This window comes from Coregonus clupeaformis, chromosome 10, assembly GCF_020615455.1.
Source record: "Coregonus clupeaformis isolate EN_2021a chromosome 10, ASM2061545v1, whole genome shotgun sequence".
In the NCBI taxonomy this organism is placed as follows: Eukaryota; Metazoa; Chordata; class Actinopteri; order Salmoniformes; family Salmonidae; genus Coregonus; species Coregonus clupeaformis.
The window spans coordinates 27,894,382-27,915,958 of NC_059201.1; the positions used below are offsets into that span (position 1 = coordinate 27,894,382).

Here is a 21,577-nt window from a genome sequence, read left to right on the forward strand (position 1 = left end):
GGAGCAGTTAGCCTGATCTAACTCACCGTCACCACCTAGATTAGCACCCCCCGTTTATACTCCACGAACCATGTGTACTGACATATTTGTTGAGGGAGTAGACATGAAGCTATCCATGTTGAAAGAGCATCAGAAACCACACATGCCAGTAGCCCTATAGCACTAAGTAGGCCAATAGAATGAGATCAGAAACATAATAAAAAGGCATCATTAGATAAATCATAGAATGGAATTGCAAAGTTACAATGATGGAATTTGCAAAAACGTGTCCCTCACTGACTTACTCATATTCTGAACTCAACTTTGAGTGACTCAACTATTAGTACGCACGTCATTGGTTTAGCTTGTTGTAGAAGCCTACACATTGGGATGGCCTTGCACATAGCCTAACTCGTTTAACAGACTCAAGTCAGTGCTAAACTGTTTGATCGTTTTCTGTGTCATGAACATGAAGTCCTCCCTGTCAGTGGATGTGGTTTATAACATGACCACACACATCATGATACAGACACATGCCCCGCCACTCAGTCTACATGACGTTGTAGAGACTAGCTTACTGTGTCTGTCTCTGTCAGAACCCTCACATTGGCCTTGTTTTGCCTTGGTTGGAGATGAGAGTTTATGATAAATGTTTATGTAGGCTCTCCCTCTCTTTTTGTCATTAATCTCTCTCTGGTTGATGTGTTTGGCAGGACTATGTGTGCTGTGCTCTCCCCTCACACACACGCACGTATGCACACACTCCCCTCACACACACGCACGTATGCACACACTCCCCTCATACACACTCCCAGTGGGATGCAGTTTGGCAGGTGCTTCTCGACAGCTCCTGGTGTATATCTGAGAACAAGCCTGGTGGCCTCCGCTAGAACAACAAGCAGAGGTACTGATGACAAATGGACTTGGATGAAGAGGTGGACTCTGGATGAGTACATAGGCAGGATGGAGATAGACAGACAGACAGACAGACAGACAGACAGACAGACACCCCACGTACAGGGCCCAGGGTCTTATCCTTGGTCTTATCCTTGGCTGGGGGACAGGACACGGCTGTGTTCAGCTGGATGAGAAGAGGAGCATGATGATCCATAGGAGGGACCCATGCATCATATACAGTATCTCATGGTGTTGTGTGTCTATGCTGCAGAGTATTCCCCAGTACAACCACAGTGCTCCATCAGGAAAGTGATTCATAAAGCAGTCCCGGGCTGGGTCAGGGCCTGTCATATGTGTTTGTGTGCGTGTGTTGATATGATACACTGAGGGGCTGGGGCTGCTTCAGTATCAGCAGGGTTAGTGTATTATGTGGGATGATTGAGTGAAGACTGACTTGATCAATGTTTCTGTCCTTATAGAGGGGTACTTTATGTGCAGGATAACCAAACAATAATTAATTTGTATATCTATTGCATCACTGCTGTAGTTATGTGCATCAGCAGTGTTTGTGTTATTGAATTTTGACATTCAAAGATGACAGTTGTATTTTTACTTTAAATCTACATTAGCCTACGGGCAATTCCACTCTAACAGAATTATGCTGAGACAAAAACCAATGATTGCAAAGTTAAACAAACCATACAAGTCTATGCAAAAGGACTACTTTTAACTAATTGTAGTGAACATTTTGTAAAAACACATTTACTTGAACAACAGTGCAGATGCAAAGTTTGGTAACAGAATGATCTGCATAGTTCTTCAAGTAAATGTGTACAAAAATAGTTGGATGGTTTGTTTAACTTTGCCATCATTCTGTTACCGTGGAATTGCCCCTATGCTAGTGTGTCATACTACCCACTCTGATGGGTATTAAACCCAAACCAAAGTAACCAGAAGAGAATGCAGTGATTACAGCTTTTCACACATGTATGATTATTGGCCAGAATGGATTGATTTCCCAGGCCTCTGACCTATCAGAGAAGCAGCAGGGACACCTGAGCTGGATGTCAGTGTGCACCAGAGCCAGGCCTGTTGACCGGAGGGACTCTGTCTGTAGCAGACACACGTGTACACAGGAAGCACAGATTCACAACCAATAACACTCTGACAGGGTTATTACAGCTGTATATCTATCTTCCAGGGCTAGGAGACTGTTATGTTTGACAGCGTTGTGGTGTTGTTTTTCCTGGTTTCCCTTAGTGTCAACTGTACTGTGAGCGGAGTTTTGGTGTCAGGGTCAGTGGTGTGGACATGACCAACATGGCTGCCGTTAGCGATCGGTAACGAGCGTATGTGTCTCCAGGTCTGGGGGCTATGTTTTCTTCCCACAATGTTCTGCATGTTTGCCTCAATCCGAGCAGAATACGATCCGGGCCCCACAGCGAGGCGGAGCATAAATACATATCTGTATCACTGTAGAGACTTTGGGAGGGAGCACCCTGTAATTAGAGGTTAACCTCACACTTGTTTAACAGCGTAACCACTCTTTCAGGAGGGGAAACTGCTTAGCTACATCACACTCTCCTCCCTCTCCACCCGGCTTGCTCTCATCCCTCTCATCACATGGCCATCTAGTTCAATTTAAGCCAATTCAGGTATTGAATTGAATGTCGTATTAATTAACAGTGTTCTAGCCTGGTCACTTTTAAATGGGAATGTTCTCTGTGGATTTGAAAATGAATAACATAGAATAACCAAATCTATAATATTTGTATGAAATTATTTTCTGGAAGTATGCTCCTGTATTTTTTAAGCATATATGTGTAGCCTAGTTGTTCCCTGGAGGCTATAGTACTGGGATGTCGGCCAGATGAGAGCCCTGGCCCTGTAGGACCCCTGCAGCCTGGCCCTGGCCTGGGAGAGCAGAGCTCTGCTGACACGTCTGTTTAGTTTAGCTCAGCTAAGAGCTCCGCTAACAGCTAACCCCCCACTGGAAACATCTGGACCAGCCCAGAGAGGTCAGGGGTCAGACGATGATGTCACTGCGTCATGTCGAATGGAGAATAAAAAAATACAACATTGACTATGTAAGTAACACCGCCATTCTCACCCCACCCCACCCCGCTGGCTGTGGAACAGGTGAAAGGCTGAGGGGTGCCTCCAGCTGCTTCACTGGAGCGTTCATAGAGTACTGTAACGTTGTAGCTAGGCTAATTGAGCATCTTGTTCATTACTGAAAGGTAAATGATTGCTTTATCTATCCAGTCAGTGACTGCATCATGCGGTTTGTTTCTGAGGAGTTCTGTACAGTCTTGTTGAGGAGTGATCAGGTCCATACATGGGAGTGTTGGCTTCTCTTCTCTTCTCCAGCAATGTGTCTGACCCAGTCATTGTGTTCATACTGTCACTGCCAATCAGACCCCAGTTCTCCTTCTGAGGCTCTGCTATTCCCATCTGTACTGAGCTTATCAGAATCCCAGCTGATGAGAGAGAGAGAGAGAGAGAGAGAGAGAGAGAGACTCCCATAGTGCACAGTGTTTTTGGGGGATGCACCAAGCCCGAAGGCTCTCACTTCCAGGGCTAGGAGTGCCTTGCCAAGGTATTCACCCCCCTTGGCATTTTTCCTATTTTGTTGCCTTACAACCTCAAATTAGAATGGATTTGTGGGGGGTTTGTATCATTTCATTTACACAACATGCCTACCACTTTGAAGATGCAAAATATTTTTTATTGTGAAACAAACAAGAAATAACACAGAAAACTTGAGCGTGCATTACTATTCACCCCCCCCCAAAGTCAATACTTTGTAGAGCCACATTTTGCAGCAATTACATCTGCAAGTCTCTTGGGGTATGTCTATATAAACTTGGCACATCTAGCCAGTGGGATTTCTGCCCATTCTTCAAGGCAAAACTGCTCCAGCTCCTTCAAGTTGGATGGGTTCCGCTGGTGTACAGCAATCTTTAAGTCATACCACAGATTCTCAATTGGATTGAGGTCTGGGCTTTGACTAGGCCATTCCAAGACATTTAAATGTTTCCCCTTAAACCACTCAAGTGTTGCTTTAGCGCTATGCTTAGGGTCATTGTCCTGCTGGAAGGTGAACCTCCGTCCCAGTCTCAAATCTCTGGAAGACTGAAACAGGTTTCCCTCAAGAATTTCCCTGTATTTAGCGGCATCCATCATTCCTTGAATTCTGACCAGCTTCCCAGTCCCTGCCGATGAAAAACATCCCCACAGCATGATGCTGCCACCACCATGCTTCACTATGGGGATGGTGTTCTCGGGGTGATGAGAGGTGTTGGGTTTGCGCCAGACATCGCATTTTCCTTGATGGCCAAAAAGCTCAATTTTAGTCTCATCTGACCAGAGTACCTTCTTCCATATGTTTGGGGAGTCTCCCACATGCCTTTTGGTGAACACCAAACGTGTTTGCATATTTTTTTCTTTAAGCAATTGCTTTTTTCTGGCCACTCTTCCGTAAAGCCCAGCTCTGTGGAGTGTACGGCTTAAAGTGGTCCACTTAATCCAAATAAAAATCCATTTAAATTACAGGTTGTAATGCAACAAAATAGGAAAAACACCAAGGGGGATGAATACTTTTGCAAGGCACTGTGTGTGTAGAGCTGGCAGAGGTGAAAGTACTTGTTCTATTGGACTGATCTTAATCTACTGTAATACTTTGATGTCGCTCCCTGGCCCCGCACTTCAGTGTCCCTCTACCTGGCACGTCTCCCCTCTATCCCCTATCTCCTCACCCAGCTCTCCTCTCCCATTTACATTTACGTCATTTAGCAGACGCTCTTATCCAGAGCGACTTACAAATTGGTGCATTCACCTTATAGCCAGTGGGATAACCACTTTACAATTTACAAAAATTTTTTGGGGGGGTGGGGTAAGGGGGGGTAGAAGGATTACTTTATCCTATCCCAGGTATTCCTTAAAGAGGTGGGGTTTCAAATGTCTCCGGAAGGTGGTGAGTGACTCCGCTGTCCTGGCGTCGTGAGGGAGTTTGTTCCACCATTGGAGTGCCAGAGCAGCGAACAGTTTTGACTGGGCTGAGCGGGAACTGTGCTTCCGCAGAGGTAGGGGAGCCAGCAGGCCAGAGGTGGATGAACGCAATGCCCTCGTTTGGGTGTAGGGACTGATCAGAGCCTGAAGGTACGGAGGTGCCGTTCCCCTCACAGCTCCGTAGGCAAGCACCATGGTCTTGTAGCAGATGTGAGCTTCAACTGGAAGCCAGTGGAGTGTGCGGAGGAGCGGGGTGACGTGAGAGAACTTGGGAAGGTTGAACACCAGACGGGCTGCGGCATTCTGGATGAGTTGTAGGGGTTTAATGGCACAGGCAGGGAGCCCAGCCAACAACGAGTTGCAGTAATCCAGACGGGAGATGACAAGTGCCTGGATTAGGACCTGTGCCGCTTCCTGTGTAAGGCAGGGTCGTACTCTCCGAATGTTGTAGAGCATGAACCTACAGGATCGGGTCACCGCCTTGATGTTAGCGTAGTACGACAGGGTGTTGTCCAGGGTCACGCCAAGGCTCTTTGCACTCTGGGAGGAGGACACAACGGAGTTGTCAACCGTGATGGCGAGATCATGGAACGGGCAGTCCTTCCCCGGGAGGAAGAGCAACTCCGTCTTGCCAAGGTTCAGCTTGAGGTGGTGATCCGTCATCCACACTGATATGTCTGCCAGACATGCAGAGATGCGATTCGCCACCTGGTTATCAGAAGGGGGAAAGGAGAAGATTAGTTGTGTGTCATCTGCGTAGCAATGATAGGAGAGGCCATGTGAGGATATGACAGAGCCAAGTGACTTGGTGTACAGCGAGAATAGGAGAGGGCCTAGAACTGAGCCCTGGGGGACACCAGTGGTGAGAGCATGTGGTGCGGAGACAGCTTCTCGCCACGCCACTTGGTAGGAGCGACCGGTCAGGTAGGACGCAATCCAAGAGTGAGCCGCGCCGGAGATGCCCAGCTCGGAGAGGGTGGAGAGGAGGATCTGATGGTTCACAGTATCAAGAGAGTTAGCTTTAGCAGTGCGGAGAGCCTCCGTGACACAGAGAAGAGCAGTCTCAGTTGAATGACCAGTCTTGAAACCTGACTGGTTTGGATCAAGAAGGTCATTCTGAGAGAGATAGCAAGAGAGTTGGCTAAAGACGGCACGCTCAATAGTTTTGGAGAGAAAAGAAAGAAGGGATACTGGTCTGTAGTTGTTGACATCAGAGGGATCGAGTGTTGGTTTTTTGAGATGGGGTGCAACTCTCGCTCTCTTGAAGACAGAAGGGACATAGCCAGCGGTCAAGGATGAGTTGATCAGCGAGGTGAGGTAAGGGAGAAGGTCACCGGAGATGGTCTGGAGAAGAGAGGAGGGGATAGGGTCAAGCGGGCGGCCGGCCGTCACAAGTCGCAAGATTTTATCTGGAGAGAGAGGGGAGAAAGAAGTCAAAGCATAGGGTAGGGCAGTGTGAGCAGGACCAGCAGTGTCATTTGACTTAACAAACGAGGATCGGATGTCGTCAACCTTCTTTTCAAAATGGTTGACGAAGTCATCCACAGAGAGGGAGGAGGGGGGAGGAGGATTCAGCAGGGAGGAGAAGGTGGCAAAAAGCTTCCTAGGGGTTAGAGGCAGATGCTTGGAATTTAGAGTGGTAGAAAGTGGCCTTAGCAGCAGAAACAGATGAAGAAAATGTAGAGAGGAGGGAGTGAAAAGATGCCAGGTCCGCAGGGAGTCTAGTTTTCCTCCATTTCCGCTCGGCTGCCCGGAGCCCTGTTCTGTGAGCTCGCAATGAGTCATCAAGCCACGGAGCTGGAGGGGAGGACCGAGCCGGCCGGGAGGATAGGGGACATAGAGAGTCAAAGGATGCAGAAAGGGAGAAGAGGAGGGTTGAGGAGGCAGAATCAGGAGATTGGAGGGAGAAGGAATGAGCAGAGGGAAGAGATGATAGGACGGAAGAGGAGAGAGTAGCGGGAGAGAGAGAGCGAAGGTTGCGACGGCGCATTACCATCTGAGTAGGGGCAGAGTGAGTAGTGTTGGAGGAGAGCGAGAGAGAAAAGGATACAAAGTAGTGGTCGGAGACGTGGAGGGGAGTTGCAGTGAGATTAGTAGAAGAACAGCATCTAGTAAAGATGAGGTCAAGCGTATTGCCTGCCTTGTGAGTAGGGGGGGACGGTGAGAGGGTGAGGTCAAAAGAGGAGAGGAGTGGAAAGAAGGATGCAGAGAGAAATGAGTCAAAGTTAGACGTAGGGAGGTTGAAGTCTCCCAGAACTGTGAGGGGTGAGCCATCCTCAGGAAAGGAACTTATCAAGGCGTCAAGCTCATTGATGAACTCTCCAAGGGAACCTGGAGGGCGATAAATGACAAGGATATTAAGCTTAAATGGGCTAGTGACTGTGACAGCATGGAACTCCCCCAACCCTTCAGAGTCATCCCATGTCATTTCAGCAAGCCATGACACCCACAATCTCAGATTGTTCTGAAATAGTTTCTGTAGTTAGAAACAGATTAGATTAGCATTCCTGCAACGTTATTTTGTTGAAATTGAATTTGATCTCTTAGATATTAAGTTAATTAATTTATAGGATTCACATAATATTCAATAAAATATTAAATGATATCCGATTTGGACCAAAAAAGACGTGAAGAATCCAATAAAATGGTTAAAAACCACCCACGGACCCACCACACCAATCCCACCCCAACAACCAATATACAGTACAGCATATGACAAGTAGTATGGAGCTGCAGCTTGGAGTATTGATTCTTCATCCTTTGTAACTACATAAATGATTTCAGCACAATCTGAGATGGATGGTGTCGAAATCCTCTTGTGCTTTTTGAGGTGGAACTACGCTTCACCTTTATAACCAACCACTCACTCACTTTGTAACCCCTGACCCTCAGATTCTCCCTCAGCCCTCTACCCTTCTACCTTCCCTGCTCTCCTTCTCTCCAGGCCTTCAATCCCTCCCTCCCTCCCTCCAACCTCTCACTCTCTCCAGGTCACTCTACCTTAGTGCCTAAACCCCTTTCCCTACTTACTTCCATGCACCCCCAGCCCTCTATCCTCACCTCCATGCACCCCCAGCCCTCTATCCTCACCTCCATGCACCTCCAGCCCTCTATCCTCACATCCATGCACCCCCAGCCCTGTAGCCCCATCCAGGCCTTCAGTCAGCCGTAGATCTCTTCCTAGCTGTCAGCACCTAATTGGTTGACCCAGAGGGCATTGTGTGTCATACCACAGGATAATTAATTGGCTACCTGATGATGTCAGACTCCCTCTGACATCATCAGCACTGGCAGTGAAAGACGCTTTGCACTGCTTTGTCTGCATGCATAGAAAACTCATCCATTTAGAGTGAGTGTGAGCTCTCTATTATTACTAGTGTTCTGGTGTTGTATCAAGCGTCCATTCTTAAAGCAACAACAGCACAATAGCTAAAGTACACCAACCAGGCAAAGAGCCACACAACATCAAAGGGAATCATGTCTCTCATGTGGATGGAATTGCTCTCTTGAAAATTTGCCAGCATGCTGATTCCAGCTCCGCTCCCTCTCTCTCCCCCTTAAGTCTTAATTTGTTGGAAATATTATTGCCCTCCAACTCCACCAACACTTGTTGTTCTGCTGGCTGATGGGAAGCCGGGCCAGCTGGCCTGTAATTGGCTGGTTTGAGCACGGTGTGCTGGAGCGCTAGACTTGTTTGGCTTGTTCGAACACACACACTCTGCGGCGTCGGGCCGTGGCGTTCAACATCTGTCAGGTGGAATTCTACGGCAAGTGGATTAGCACTTGTGCTGGGCTGCGTCTGTACAGAACCAGAGGGGAAGGGAGGAGCTCCTTAGTTAACCCCCTATATAGAACACTCCTTAGTTAACCCCCTATATAGAGCACTCCTTAGTTAACCCCCTATATAGAGCACTCCTTAGTTAACCCCCTATATAGAGCACTCCTTAGTTAACCCCCTATATAGAGCACTCCTTAGTTAACCCCCTATATAGAGCACTCCTTAGTTAACCCTCTATATAGAGCACTCCTTAGTTAACCCCCTATATAGAGCACTCCTTAGTTAACCCCCTATATAGAGCACTCCTTAGTTAACCCCTTATATAGAGCACTCCTTAGTTAACCCCCTATACAGAGCACTCCTTAGTTAACCCCCTATATAGAGCACTCCTTAGTTAACCCCCTATATAGAGCACTCCTTAGTTAACCCTCTATATAGAGCACTCCTTAGTTAACCCCCTATATAGAGCACTCCTTAGTTAACCCCCTATATAGAGCACTCCTATATAGAGCACTCCTTAGTTAACCCCTATATAGAGCACTCCTTAGTTAACCCCCTATATAGAGCACTCCTTACTTAACCCTCTATATAGAGCACTCCTTAGTTAACCCCCTATATAGAGCACTCCTTAGTTAACCCTCTATATAGAGCACTCCTTAGTTAACCCTCTATATAGAGCACTCCTTAGGGAGAGGGAGCAGAGCAGGCCTGTCTTCCCAGCCACTGTCTTCTCCCTCTCTCCCCCGATCTCTCTCCCTCTCTCTTTCTCACTTCCAGTCCTGTCTTTTGTTAGGCCAGTCACAGACCCAGAGCTCTGGATCAGTCTCCCCCTATTGATTGGCTGTATTTATTTATGTGTTTGTTTATTTATTTATTTAGAGGCCCTGTCCCTGAGGGGTGCTTATACGGCCAGGTTCTAGCAAACTCTCCTGGTCCTGGTCCTAAATCGATGTGCTCATATGTTTGGGCAGCCTGGAGAACGCTTGGTGATTCAGCCCGGACCTGTTCCACTCATGGAGGTGTGACCATACAGCTACATCCACACAGGATGTTGTTAGATGTTTGGTGACGTAGAAGAGTTTATTTATTTATTTATTTATAGATGGAGTTGATGACAGGAAGATTATCAACAGCCCCTAGGCCTATATTGGTAGTGAATTGAAGTGGTTTGGACTGCATTTCTGTTTATATGCAATAGATTATTCTAGTACAACTTTTATGCACTACTTTGTAGCCATACCCTCATGTAGAACATTTTAATTTCCAATCAAGGTCATTCAAATTGAAGTGATGTAAACAGCGATGTAGAGCCACATTTGTAGGAAGAAAACAGAAACGGCCCTGTTTATTACAACCGCATCTAGAGGCTATGAACCAAGAGCAAATCAGAGAGAGAGAGAGAGAGAGAGAGAGAGAGAGAGAGAGGGAGGGAGGAGAGGAGGGAGGGAGGGAGGGAGGAGGGAGGGAGGGAGGGAGGGAGGAGGGAGGGAGGGAGGGAGGGAGGGAGGGAGGGAGGGAGGGAGGGAGGGAGGAGGGAGGGAGGGAGGGAGGGAGGGAGGGAGGGAGGGAGGGAGGGAGGGAGGGAGGGAGAGAGAGGGAGAGAGAGAGAGAGAAGAGCTACTGTGTCTGATAAAGAGCATAAATCAGTTGACTTGGTTCTCACTAGGTTTTATTGCAGTTGATCTGTTTGCACGATAAAAGAAAGATGTTTACCTGCTAGAGTGATTTATACCCTAACAAATTAAAAGCTGTTTATTGCAGGGTGATATAGCCAGTCTATCAGTCTTTATGACATGTGTGTATCCACAGTCGTGTATGCAATGCATAGCCTAGGCCTGTATGTTCTTTTTTTTCATGCATGTGGCTTTGTGTGTGACACACTCCCACGTTTAACTATTCCTCCAGGCCAGGGTAAGGTGTGTGAGTGTGTTTTTATTGATTTATTTAGGCAGGGAGTCCCATTGAGACCAAGGTCTCTTTTTCAAGGGAGCTCTGCATGACAAGACCAACATAAACCTCAGGAAATATGACAACAGAGAGAGAGGGAGAGAGTGTGTGGTCTGTGTGGTGTGGCTGGTGGCCAGTGGATCCAGTGTGCAGTTTGGCTGCATTAGCAGGTAATAAATGTGGACTTACGCTCTGGGCTGCTCTCTCTCCCTCTATAGTCCCTACCTCATATGGGTCCTCACATGGCCCATGGTGCTCTGCTCTCTCTTCCTGCTCATTCAGACCATGCTGATGGCTAAACCATCTGAGTCCCATCTGCTTCATGCTGCGCCCCAAGGCCTCCCTCCCCAGCCCCACTCTATAACCCCACCAATATGTCTGCCGTCTATCTACCAGGCCTTCCCTCCCCAGCTCCAGCTCTGCTCTATAACCCCTCCGATATGGCCGCCGTCTGTCTACCAGGCCCTACCTCCCTAGCTCCAGCTCCGCTCTATAACCCCTTCAATATGGGCACCGTCTGTCTCCTCTCCTCTCTACTCTCTGGACAGCAGAAACACCTCTGTCTGCTACATAGGAAATGGCTCTCACTTCCAAGTACCTTTTGAAGTTCTGCCCTATACTCTTCCCAGGAAGTGAAGAACCTCACAGCCTTCTGTCCTGCAGACTATAGTCTGCCTTTGATTCCCTGTCTCTCCTCCTTGAAATTTCACAGATTTCCTTACTAGTCTACCAAGCCTTTCCCCATATATCCATCCTGAGGAGCACAGCTGCCACCATTCTGCCTGAGATTTGGCCTCTCTCTCTCTCTCTCTCTCTCTCTCTCTCTCTCTCTCTCTCTCTCTCTCTCTCTCTCTCTCTCTCTCTCTCTCTCTCTCTCTCTCTCTCTCTCTCTCTCTCTCTCTCTCTCTCTCTCTCTCTCTCTCTGTCTTGCTCTCCTAGAACTGGGGTTACTGACATCTCTTCTCCTTTCTTTCTGATTGTGAGAGCTCCTAAACCAGCCCATCAGACCCTTAGGCCTGCAGTGTAGTCCCTGCTACAGTGCTGCTCAGGACAGAGGGGGAGAGAGAAAGGGAGAGACGGAGCTGGACAGAGAGGTAGACGACTAGACAGGCTTGGGGGTCTGAATGGTGCAGTAAAAGGCCCAGTGGTGCAGATGGGCGGCAGTTAAAACGTGTAAAAGAGAGAGTGCTCCAGCAGCACCACTCCAGCTGTGTCTGTCTCTGTCTGTCTGGATCTGATGGAGGGAATATAGGAAAAAGCTCACGCATAATCTAAAAAGTCTGATCAATGTCTGATCTAATAGACTGGAACCGCCGGAGTCCTTAAGAATGGAAAAGACGTTGAGTGAAGACAACAGAATCAAATAAAAATTGTTTTCCTACACATTTGTCTACTCTTAGCTACTGTAGTTAGTGCTGGCTGTTAGGGTCCAGTACAGTAGTAGACAGAGATATTTAAATTATCCCCCTTTTCTCTCTCTAACTATATGCATGCTTGTCATCAGTATGCAGGGATGAAGCCTGACCTATTAAAGTCATTTGTCAAATTGCAGCCAACTGCAGGCCCTGCAATCAGACTCATTGTATTTTGACATGTTTTTCCTGCCGTCGAGTGAGTGGCTAAGGGCCTGTGACAGCCTGAAGCGTCTCTGAATACTAATACAGTTAGGAGTACACACACACACCCTCTAAATGACTATCGCCCCGTCGCACACACCCCTGTCATCATGAAGTGCTTCGAGAGGCTGGTCTTTGCCCACATCAAGGCCAGGCACACTGCACCCACTCCAATTTGCCTACCGCTCCAACAGATCCATGGAAGATGCCATTTCCATCACTATTCACACGGCCGTAACACATGATGAACACCTACACTGTATATACAAAAGTATGTGGACACTTGTTCAAATTAGTGGATTCGGCTATTTCAGCCACACCCATTACTGACAGGTGTATAAAATTTAACACACAGCCATGCAATCTCCATAGATGAACATTGGCAGTACAATGGCCTTACTGAAGAGCTCAGTGACTTTCAACCTGGCACCGTCATAGGATGCCACCTTTCCAACAAGTTAGTTCGTCAAATTTCTGCCCTGCTAGAGCTGCCCATGTCAACTGTAGGCCACACAAGCTCACAAAACTGGACCGCTGAAGCGCGTATCGCGTAAAAATCGTCTGTCCTCGGTTGCAACACTCACTACTGAGTTCCAAACTGCCTCTGGAAGCAACGTCAGCACAATAACTGTTCATCGGGAGCTTCATTAAATGGGTTTCAATGGCCGAGCAGCCGCACACAAGCCTAAGTTCACCATGCACAATGCCAAGCGTCGGCTGGAGTGTTGTAAAGCTCGCCACCATTGGACTCTGGACCAGTGGAAACGCGTTCTCTGGAGTGATGAATTACGCTTCACCATCTGGCAGTCCGACGGACAAATCTGGTTTTGGCGGATGCCAGGAGAACACTACCTGCCCCAATGCATAGTGCCGACTGTAAAGTTTGGTGGAGGAGGAATAATGGTCTGGGGCTGTATTTCATGGTTTGGGCTAGTTCCAGTGAAGGGAAATCTTAATACTACAGCATACAATGACATTCTAGATGATTCTGTGCTTCCAATTTGGTGGCAACAGTTTGGGGAAGGCCCTTTCCTGTTTCAGCATGACAATGCCCTTGTTCACAATGCGAGGTCCATACAGAAAATGTTTGTCGAGATCGGTGTGGAAGAACTTGACTGGCCTGTACAGAGCCCTGACCTCAACCCCAACGAACACCTTTGGGATGAATTCAAACGCAGACTGCGAGCCAGGTCTAATCGCTCAACATCAGTGCCCAACCTCACTAATGCTCTTGTGGCTGAATGGAAGCAATTCCCCGCAGCAATGTTCCAACGTTTAGTGGAAGCCTTCCCAGAAGAGTAGAGGCTGTTATAGCAGCAAAGGGGGGACCAACTCCATATTAATGGCCATGATTTTGGAATGAGATGTTCGGCGAGCAGGTGTCCACATACTTTTGGTCATGTAGTGTATGTGAGAATGCTATTCATTGACAGTTCAGCATTCAACACTATTGTTCCCTCCAAGCTAAGAGCCCTGGGTCTGGACACTACCCTGCAACTGGATCCTGGACTTCCTGACAGCCAGACCACAGGCTGTGAGGATTGGCAACAACTCCTCCTCTATACTGACTCTTAACACAGGGGCCCCCCAGGGGTGTGTCCTCAGCCCTCTGCTGGACTCCCTGTTTACCCATGACTGCAAGGCTTTGCATGACACCAACTCCATCATCAAGTTTGCTGACGACACCACGGTTGTAGGCCTGATAACCAACAACGACAAGTAAGCCTCTAGGGAGGAGTTAAGTGAACTGACATTGTGTTGCCAGGACAACAACCTCTCCCTCAACGTCAGCAAACAAAGGAGTTGATTGTTGACTTCAGGAAGCAGAGGAGGGAACACACCACGATCTGTATCAACGGGACTTCTTTAAGTTCCTCGGTGTCCACATCACAGATGACTTGACATGGACCAACAACACCACCACTCTTGTCAAGAGGTCGCACAGCACCTCTACTTCCTAAGACGGCTGAAGAAATTTGGCATGCCACCCCGGGTCCTCTCCAAATACTACCACTGCACCATCGAGAGCATCCTGACCAGTTGCATCACGGCCTTGTATGGGAATTTCTCCATCCACGACCGCAAGGCCCTCCAGCGGGTGGTGAAGACAGCCCAGTACATCACTGGGTCCATGCTCCCACCCATCCAGGACATCTACTCGAAACGGTGCCTGAGGAAGTCCCACAGCATTATCAAGGACCTTACACACCCCAGCCACGAGCTGTTCACTCGCTTACCGTCAGGCAGACTGATAGCAACAGGCTCAGAGACAGTTTCTATCTACAACCCATGAGACTACTGAACACTTGAACTGGACTGACCACCTGCACTGACTCTCCGCACCTTAGCACACATGCACACACACACACACACAGACATACAAACACACACACACACACACATTCATGCTACACACACACACACACATATTCATGCTACACACACATCACAACTGCTGCTACCAGACTCTTATTTACTAATGCTAATACTGCTCAATTCAAACACTTGCCCCCCAGTCCCCCCTTCCCCCAAAACACATGTAAATATTGGAATATAAATGGTGCCTTCCTGTATTATACTTATGCTAACATGTATTATTCTATTCTACTACCATTTACTTTATGTTTGTATTCTTATCTTTTATTATTTATTAATGTTGTTGCATTGTTGAGAAGGAACCTGCAAGTTAGCATTTCATTGGACAGTGAATACCATGTGTATCCTATACATACTGTACGACTAATAAGACTTGAAAACACACACCAGCAGGGCCATGTGACTCACTGTCATGTGTTTCGTAACACCCCATCCCTCCACTCCCCACCCAGTGGAATCCTGTCCTCAGAGGCTGAAGGACACAGGTGTTTGTGGGGCCTGGGAGCAGAGGTTGACTCTGAGCTGGTGTGGTTGAGAAATATCACCCGCTCTGGTGTCACTCGCGTTAAGGGAATGGAGATGTGCTACACTTTCTAAAAACTTGTTTGCAATGCAAACCATGTAAAAGAGGCAACATGAATAAGGCTGATCTCTCTCCCTTTCTCTCGTTCTATCGTTCTGGTCATTAGACTGTGTCCTCCAAGAGCAGACCACAAACCACAATAATGTGTTAATGTTTTTTGTTTTACTGTGACTCAGTGGCTTCGTTCTCCAATGGCTCTTGTTGCATGTCATTATGACACCTGTGTACTTAACCAAACAAACTCTGTCAGGCAGAGGAAGAAAACCTTCAATCTGTTTCACTAGGTCCAACAGAGGCCTGCCTGCCCTGCAGCCTCTCTGCTCTCTGTTCCACCAACACGGCATCTTTTTAAATCTACGATGCGTTCGGTTCGCCACACTGTCTGCTGTTGATACTCCCATCCGTCTTCTGCCCGTTTCCCTATTTTACGTGCTGGGTAGCCTATTTGTTTAAATGCTTGTTTTATGTGTTGGTGAGGGCAGCGGGGTGTGCCAGGCCTACTCAATGCTGCCCTTTTCTCCAGTCTGTTCCTCAGTGGTTTTATTGGGCATGGCCGTGTGGTGTTGTGTTGTCATGCAGAGCCAGAGTAGTGACACGCGCTGGAGCCTTCTGACCCAGCCTGGTCCCTCTCTGGTCCCCCCCGGCCCGATCTGGCCCGACCCAGCCTACTGGCCTCAAAGGTAGGCAGGCTTTACAGAGCTGAACACCCTGCTCTCTCTCTGCTGGTCCGTTATATGAGACGGGGGCCGGAGCTGGGGGCCGAGGGGCAGAGTAAGCAATGGAGTTATGTGCTTTTTATACGTGCTGGCGCGCCTCTCCCTGCATGTGCCGGGCAGATTTGTGGCTAGGCCTTCTGAACTCTGGGAATATTAATATGGCTGTGCTGCCTGGAGGGGACAGGGCTCATTGCAACAGTCTGAGAGGGAGGAAAATAACTACTTGTTCTTTCTCAATCTCTCTCTTTCTCTCTCATTCTCACTTTCTTGGGTTAAAGGACTCACCTACACACCTGTTCAATGCAGTACGATGGCATCACGAGTTATGACTGTGTTATGAGCTATCTCTGTTGAGTCAGTCACCTACTCTGCCACCCACATCAGTTAAAGGGATACTTGGGGATTTTGGCATTCCCCAGAGTCAGATGAACTTGTGGATACTATTTTTATGTCTCTGTGTCTAGTTTGAAGGAAGTTGCTAACTAGCGCTAGCACAATTGCTAACTAGTGTTACCCATATACTTCCAGTCATTGCGCTATCTGCTCATTACGTTAATGCTGGGTAGCATTGGCTTGCTAACCTACCTCTAACTTCCTTCAAACTGGACACAGAGATGGTATCCACAATGGTATCCACAAGTTCATCTTACTCTGGGGAAGTAGATAAGTATCCCTTTAACTTCACCCCCTCTCAATCATTGGATTTACCTTATCATCCCACGTCTGCCCCTTTATCAGTGTTAGTTGGATACGCACGCACACACACTCCCTCCCTCCCTCCCTCCCTCCCAGGAGTATGTCAGGAGTGTGTGAAAACTCCTATCATAAATGGCTTATCAATATAAATCTGACCATATGCGGCTTTCAGGCACTCCATCTCTGCCAGATGGACTGACACACACATACAAACACACATGCGCACACACACACACACACACACACACACACACACACACACACACACTGCCAGAGGTGTAAAACCTGTGCATAAATCATTGGTGGATCAGGGGCTTCTCAGAAGCCATCTCTCTATCAGAAGTCTGGAAAGGTTGAATTAATCTCAACTGTAATAAAAGACAGGTGTCGGTTATAGTGATCCTCTCCACTGTTGGAAACCAACGCTCTCTGCTTACCATGAAGCTCACAGCACAGCTTGGGTAAGTACAGTATGTTCCTCATAACAAATATGTCTGCCAAGCTGAGAGAGAAACAAAGATGGAGAGAGATGTCTAAGGGAGATATCTGAGTGAGAGAACCTATCACACGGTTTAGCTGTTTTCTATCCAGAAGTAGCCTATAAAGAGCTCTCAGTTAGAGCTAAGGGAGCATGTCATCCAGAGAAGCAGCAGCAGTGTGAGGACCAGAGGAGGGTTAGGCTGGTGTATGTCTGTGCAGACCCAGACTGAGACACTATTAAATTAGGCTGAGTTTGTCTTGGTAATACTGTCCAATTTGAGCTTCAGAGACATGAATAAATGCTGCTGTTGTTGGTAGGATCAACGGGGGTGACATTTTGTGTGTGTGTGTGCGTGCGTGTGTCTGCTCCCCGTCCAGCAAACAATGACATTGATTTCCTCTCCCTGTAACTTCCTGTGTGAGCTGATAGATAGTTTCCAGTGGCAGCCCTCCGTCTCGCTGCCAGACTATTTAGATCCCCATCCCTCCTCCATTCATCCCTCCATCCCTGAGCTCCAGACCACAGCCCCCTCATTTATTAATCATCACCACTGATCTCAGAGGGAGAGGAGAGAGAGTGTGTGTCTGTGTGTGAGAAAGAGGAGGGTAAGAAGAAGAGAGAATTAGAGAGGGAGAGAAATGGAAGGAGAGGGAGGGAGTGGCTTCTCAGGACCAGGGCCTGGCTTTAAATATACACTTTCTCTACATCCATCTCTCTAGCTTCATATCTGCATCGCTTCACCTCTCCACGGTCCAGATACAGGAGATCCTGTCCTGTCCGTGTGGATGACATGATGTCATACAGCTGAGCTCAGGAGAGAGAGAGCACTAGCATGGCTCTGCTGTGAAATAAGGATACTCATGACATCATTCAATTTTCCAACGTCTTATGTTGTGGATTGCGAAATGAGAATCGTTGTGACCTTTGACCATGTAAAGCCATGGTGAAGTCACAACTCCAAAGGGAAATACTAATTCGGTCGTGTACCAAGTAGATTCATATCGTCCTTATCAAGGTGTTTGATAGAGGCTTTTGGTTTGACATTCTTTTCTTTGAGATGATTATATGGAATCCTTGTTATAAATATGATATATTGATTGATGATGACATATGCTTTATATATTCATCACATTTCTGGTTTTCTCTATTTTCAGATCCCATTCTCTCTGGTCCAGTTTCCACTTTGGGAGTATTTAAAGGTATGTATCCTCCCCTCTGTCTCTCTGTGCTGTAATTTGTCCCTGTAATGATGGTGCAGTAAAGTCATAATAGGATGCTTATGTTCTGACACATTTACAGCGGAGTCGGCCCTACTTGGCCATATCTCCTCAGCAGTAGAATGGGAAATTACGCCCTCGTTTAATGGGTCACCACGGCTACCATCAAATGGAGCTGCAATTAGTCATCATCTCCTAGCATGGTCAACAGTCTCTCTCTCTCTCTCTCTCTCTCTCTGTTCCTCTCTCTGTTCCTCTCTCTCTCTCTCTCTCTCTCTCTCTCTCTCTCTCTCTCTCTCTCTCTCTCTCTCTCTCTCTCTCTCTCTCTCTCTCTCTCTCTCTCTCTCTCTCTCTCTCTCTCTCTCTCTCTCTCTCTCTGTTCCTTGCTCTCACTCGCTTTCTCTCTATCTTTCTCTCTCTCTCTTTCTCTTTCGCTCCTTCTCTCCATTGTCTGGCCTTGGACACATAAAAGCTGTTTCTCTTTGAAAGCGTTTGTGAGGGTGACATCATGTCTCCGGGGCGCGGGCAGCAGAACATTCCATTAACGTTAGGCCCAAACGGGCAGTGCAGTGTTGACCGACCAGGAGGGGAGGGACAGGGGACAATGGACCACACAGCTGTGCGGGAGTGGGGGACAGAACTGCACCCCTCTCTCCCCCTGCTGCATAGTAAGACATGTCATTCACAAGCCCCTCTTTGTCACCCTCTCAAAGGCCTTCACTCCAGGCCATATGCACATAACCATTAGGGAAGAGTTTAACTGGACAGGCCAGCTCTGGAATCTGGCCCCTCTCCCCTCTCTCCCCTCCTCTCTCTTGTCCCCTCTGCCCATCTACCCTTCTATCCTTTCTCCTCTCTCTCCTCTCTCCTAATGGCTTGGATGAATTGTAGTCTCTCCTGGAGATCCCTGGCCTGAAAACCACAAAAGCGTAGAGGGGACTCAAGCTTCACTAAGAAAAGTAAAACTAATAGCTAGCTAACGGTTATAGGTCTTCTTTGGCTGTTTGGAGAGCCAGGAGACTGGTTAATGTGTGTTCATGTGCATGTCTGTGTGTGCGTCTGCCGTCTGTGTGTGGCATTCTCACCCTGAGCTCCACATCTGCTCCAGGGGTAGGAATGTGCTGCGTTATGGCTTTTTATTTCTGTTTCATATGGAGCCAGCAGCACAGCCAACAGCTGTCAGCAGACACCCAGATCTCCTCACACGTCACCCAACCAGTACAGACCCGCAGAGACCTTACTCGTCCCATTTACACACTATGGGATCAATATATACTAAGAAATGTAGCTACACGCAACTCAAACTTTCATGCTAATATCTCACTGACATACTTGCACACACATTTCACAAGTTAGGATTTAGCCCCCTATGTCAATCGAATTCACTCAACAAATGAGCCAGAGCAATCACCAAATCCACACTACGTACCCTTTAACCACCAGATCCACTAAAACATCACCAACACACACATGTAGTGGCCATACTGTCTTCCTTCCATAGCCCACCAAACCAACACAGCTTATTACAAACATGTCCATCATCACATCACATGTCTACACACACACACACACACACACACACACACACACACACACACACACACACACACACACACACACACACACACACACACACACAGTAGAAGGAGGATGAGGTAGGTATTTTTTGACCAGGCAGATTTACTTCTTATTAGTCATTCAGGAGGGAGAAGTGGAGAAGCTTCCCACCATGCAGGCCTTTGATGTGGAAAACAATGTCTCCCTTTCAATCTGCAACCTAATGGAATAAATATGCCACATCCTCATCCTGCACTGTACCAGAGACAGCTCTCCCTGCTCTCCCCAATGTACATGTGTGTGTTTACGTTTGAAGCTGTGTGTGTGTGTATACGTGCATGTGTGTGTGTGCTTTAGAAAGAGAGCATGTATGCTAGAGATTAAGTTTGCAGGAGGGTTAATATTTGTAATTATTCCATGCTGTTCCTCAATTGCCTGCCCCTTAAAGCAATCATCCCTGCTACATCTATTCTATGACAACCAAACTATTGCAATGTGTTTTCAAGAAGGACCAGCAATTATCTGTAGGCCTCGGGCCGAACCTGCACCCCAACTACATCCAGAACTCTACACCAGAATCCAACACAACCAAACAGCATTCAGACCTGTCATGCCCACCAACGATGAGGAGAGAGAGAGAGGATGGCATGATTGTTGTTTTATAGCAGCAGCTAGGAAACCACAAACAAGACAAGTATAGGTTGCGTAATTAGCTAGCGGTGAGGTATTGTGTAATTAGTTGGGGTTCCAGTCCAACCTGTTTTATATAACGTTAGCCCAGTTAGCACCTCCTGTCACACTATTTGAACATCAACACAGAAATATGGAACACAGAGGCCTGAGCTGATCCAACGCCATAAGCTCCATGGGGAATATAACTCCATAAGCTCCATGGTGAATATTGAACAAATGTTGTTTCTTCCCCATTTGGCAAGATAGCATAGACTGCAGACAGTTCTCTTCAGCTGTCTCCATTCTGTTCCCTCTTCACTTGGATGAGACCTAACTACCCCCATGACCATGATCAAATAACAGAGCTTAGCTTCTCTTCTCTACTGACAGAGTGAGTCAATAATGTTCACATATGAGTACAGTATAACTTTATCAGCCAGGGCTCTTCTGCTGAGCTGAGGAGTTTTGAGGACCTTTACTGCACTCCTCGTCTCGGGGACTTTTTTCATGTCTTTCTCTTTCCCCTTCCCCCTCTCTTTCTTGTCCCGTAATGTGCTTGGGAAAAGAGCGAATGACATCATTCTGGAGACGGAGAGGGGAACACAGAAATAGCCGCGCAGTTTGGTTCCCAGACCCGGGCCGATTCCGATGAGGTTTGGGATGTGTTTTTAATGCGTCAGATAACTTGAATAACCACCCCTTTTTCTCTCTCTTTCTCGCTCTCGCTATCTCTCTTCCTCTCTTTCTCTCTCTCTCCTTTCTCTCTCTCTCTCTCCTTCCTCTCTTTCTCTCTCTCTCTGTCTCGCTCTCTCTCTGTCTCGCTCTCTCTGTCTCTCCTCTCTCAGACTCAGTGGTCACGGAGGCAAGGTCACACCCTCTACTCTTGGCAGGCTGCAGTGTGCGGAGCTTTTGCAGGTGCAGAGGATTATATGCTGCTTTGGGAAAGGCAGAGAGGGAGGGATGGAGGGGAGGATATGCTGCTTTGGGAAAGGCAGAGAGGGAGGGATGGAGGGGAGGATATGCTGCTTTGGGAAAGGCAGAGAGGGAGGGA

At 47.6% G+C, this 21,577-nt stretch overlaps 1 protein-coding gene across 1 annotated transcript in view; it reads left to right on the forward strand.

Moving 5' to 3' along the window:
• The window catches only part of slc25a26 (solute carrier family 25 member 26), a 55,745-nt gene that overhangs the window by 19,586 nt on the left and 14,582 nt on the right, over positions 1 to 21,577 (forward strand). The window contains exons 6-7 of the mRNA XM_045222942.1: positions 18,235 to 18,279; positions 21,372 to 21,441. Of these exons, the coding sequence (XP_045078877.1) occupies positions 18,235 to 18,279; positions 21,372 to 21,441 (115 nt within the window). The remainder of the gene's footprint in view (positions 1 to 18,234; positions 18,280 to 21,371; positions 21,442 to 21,577) is intronic.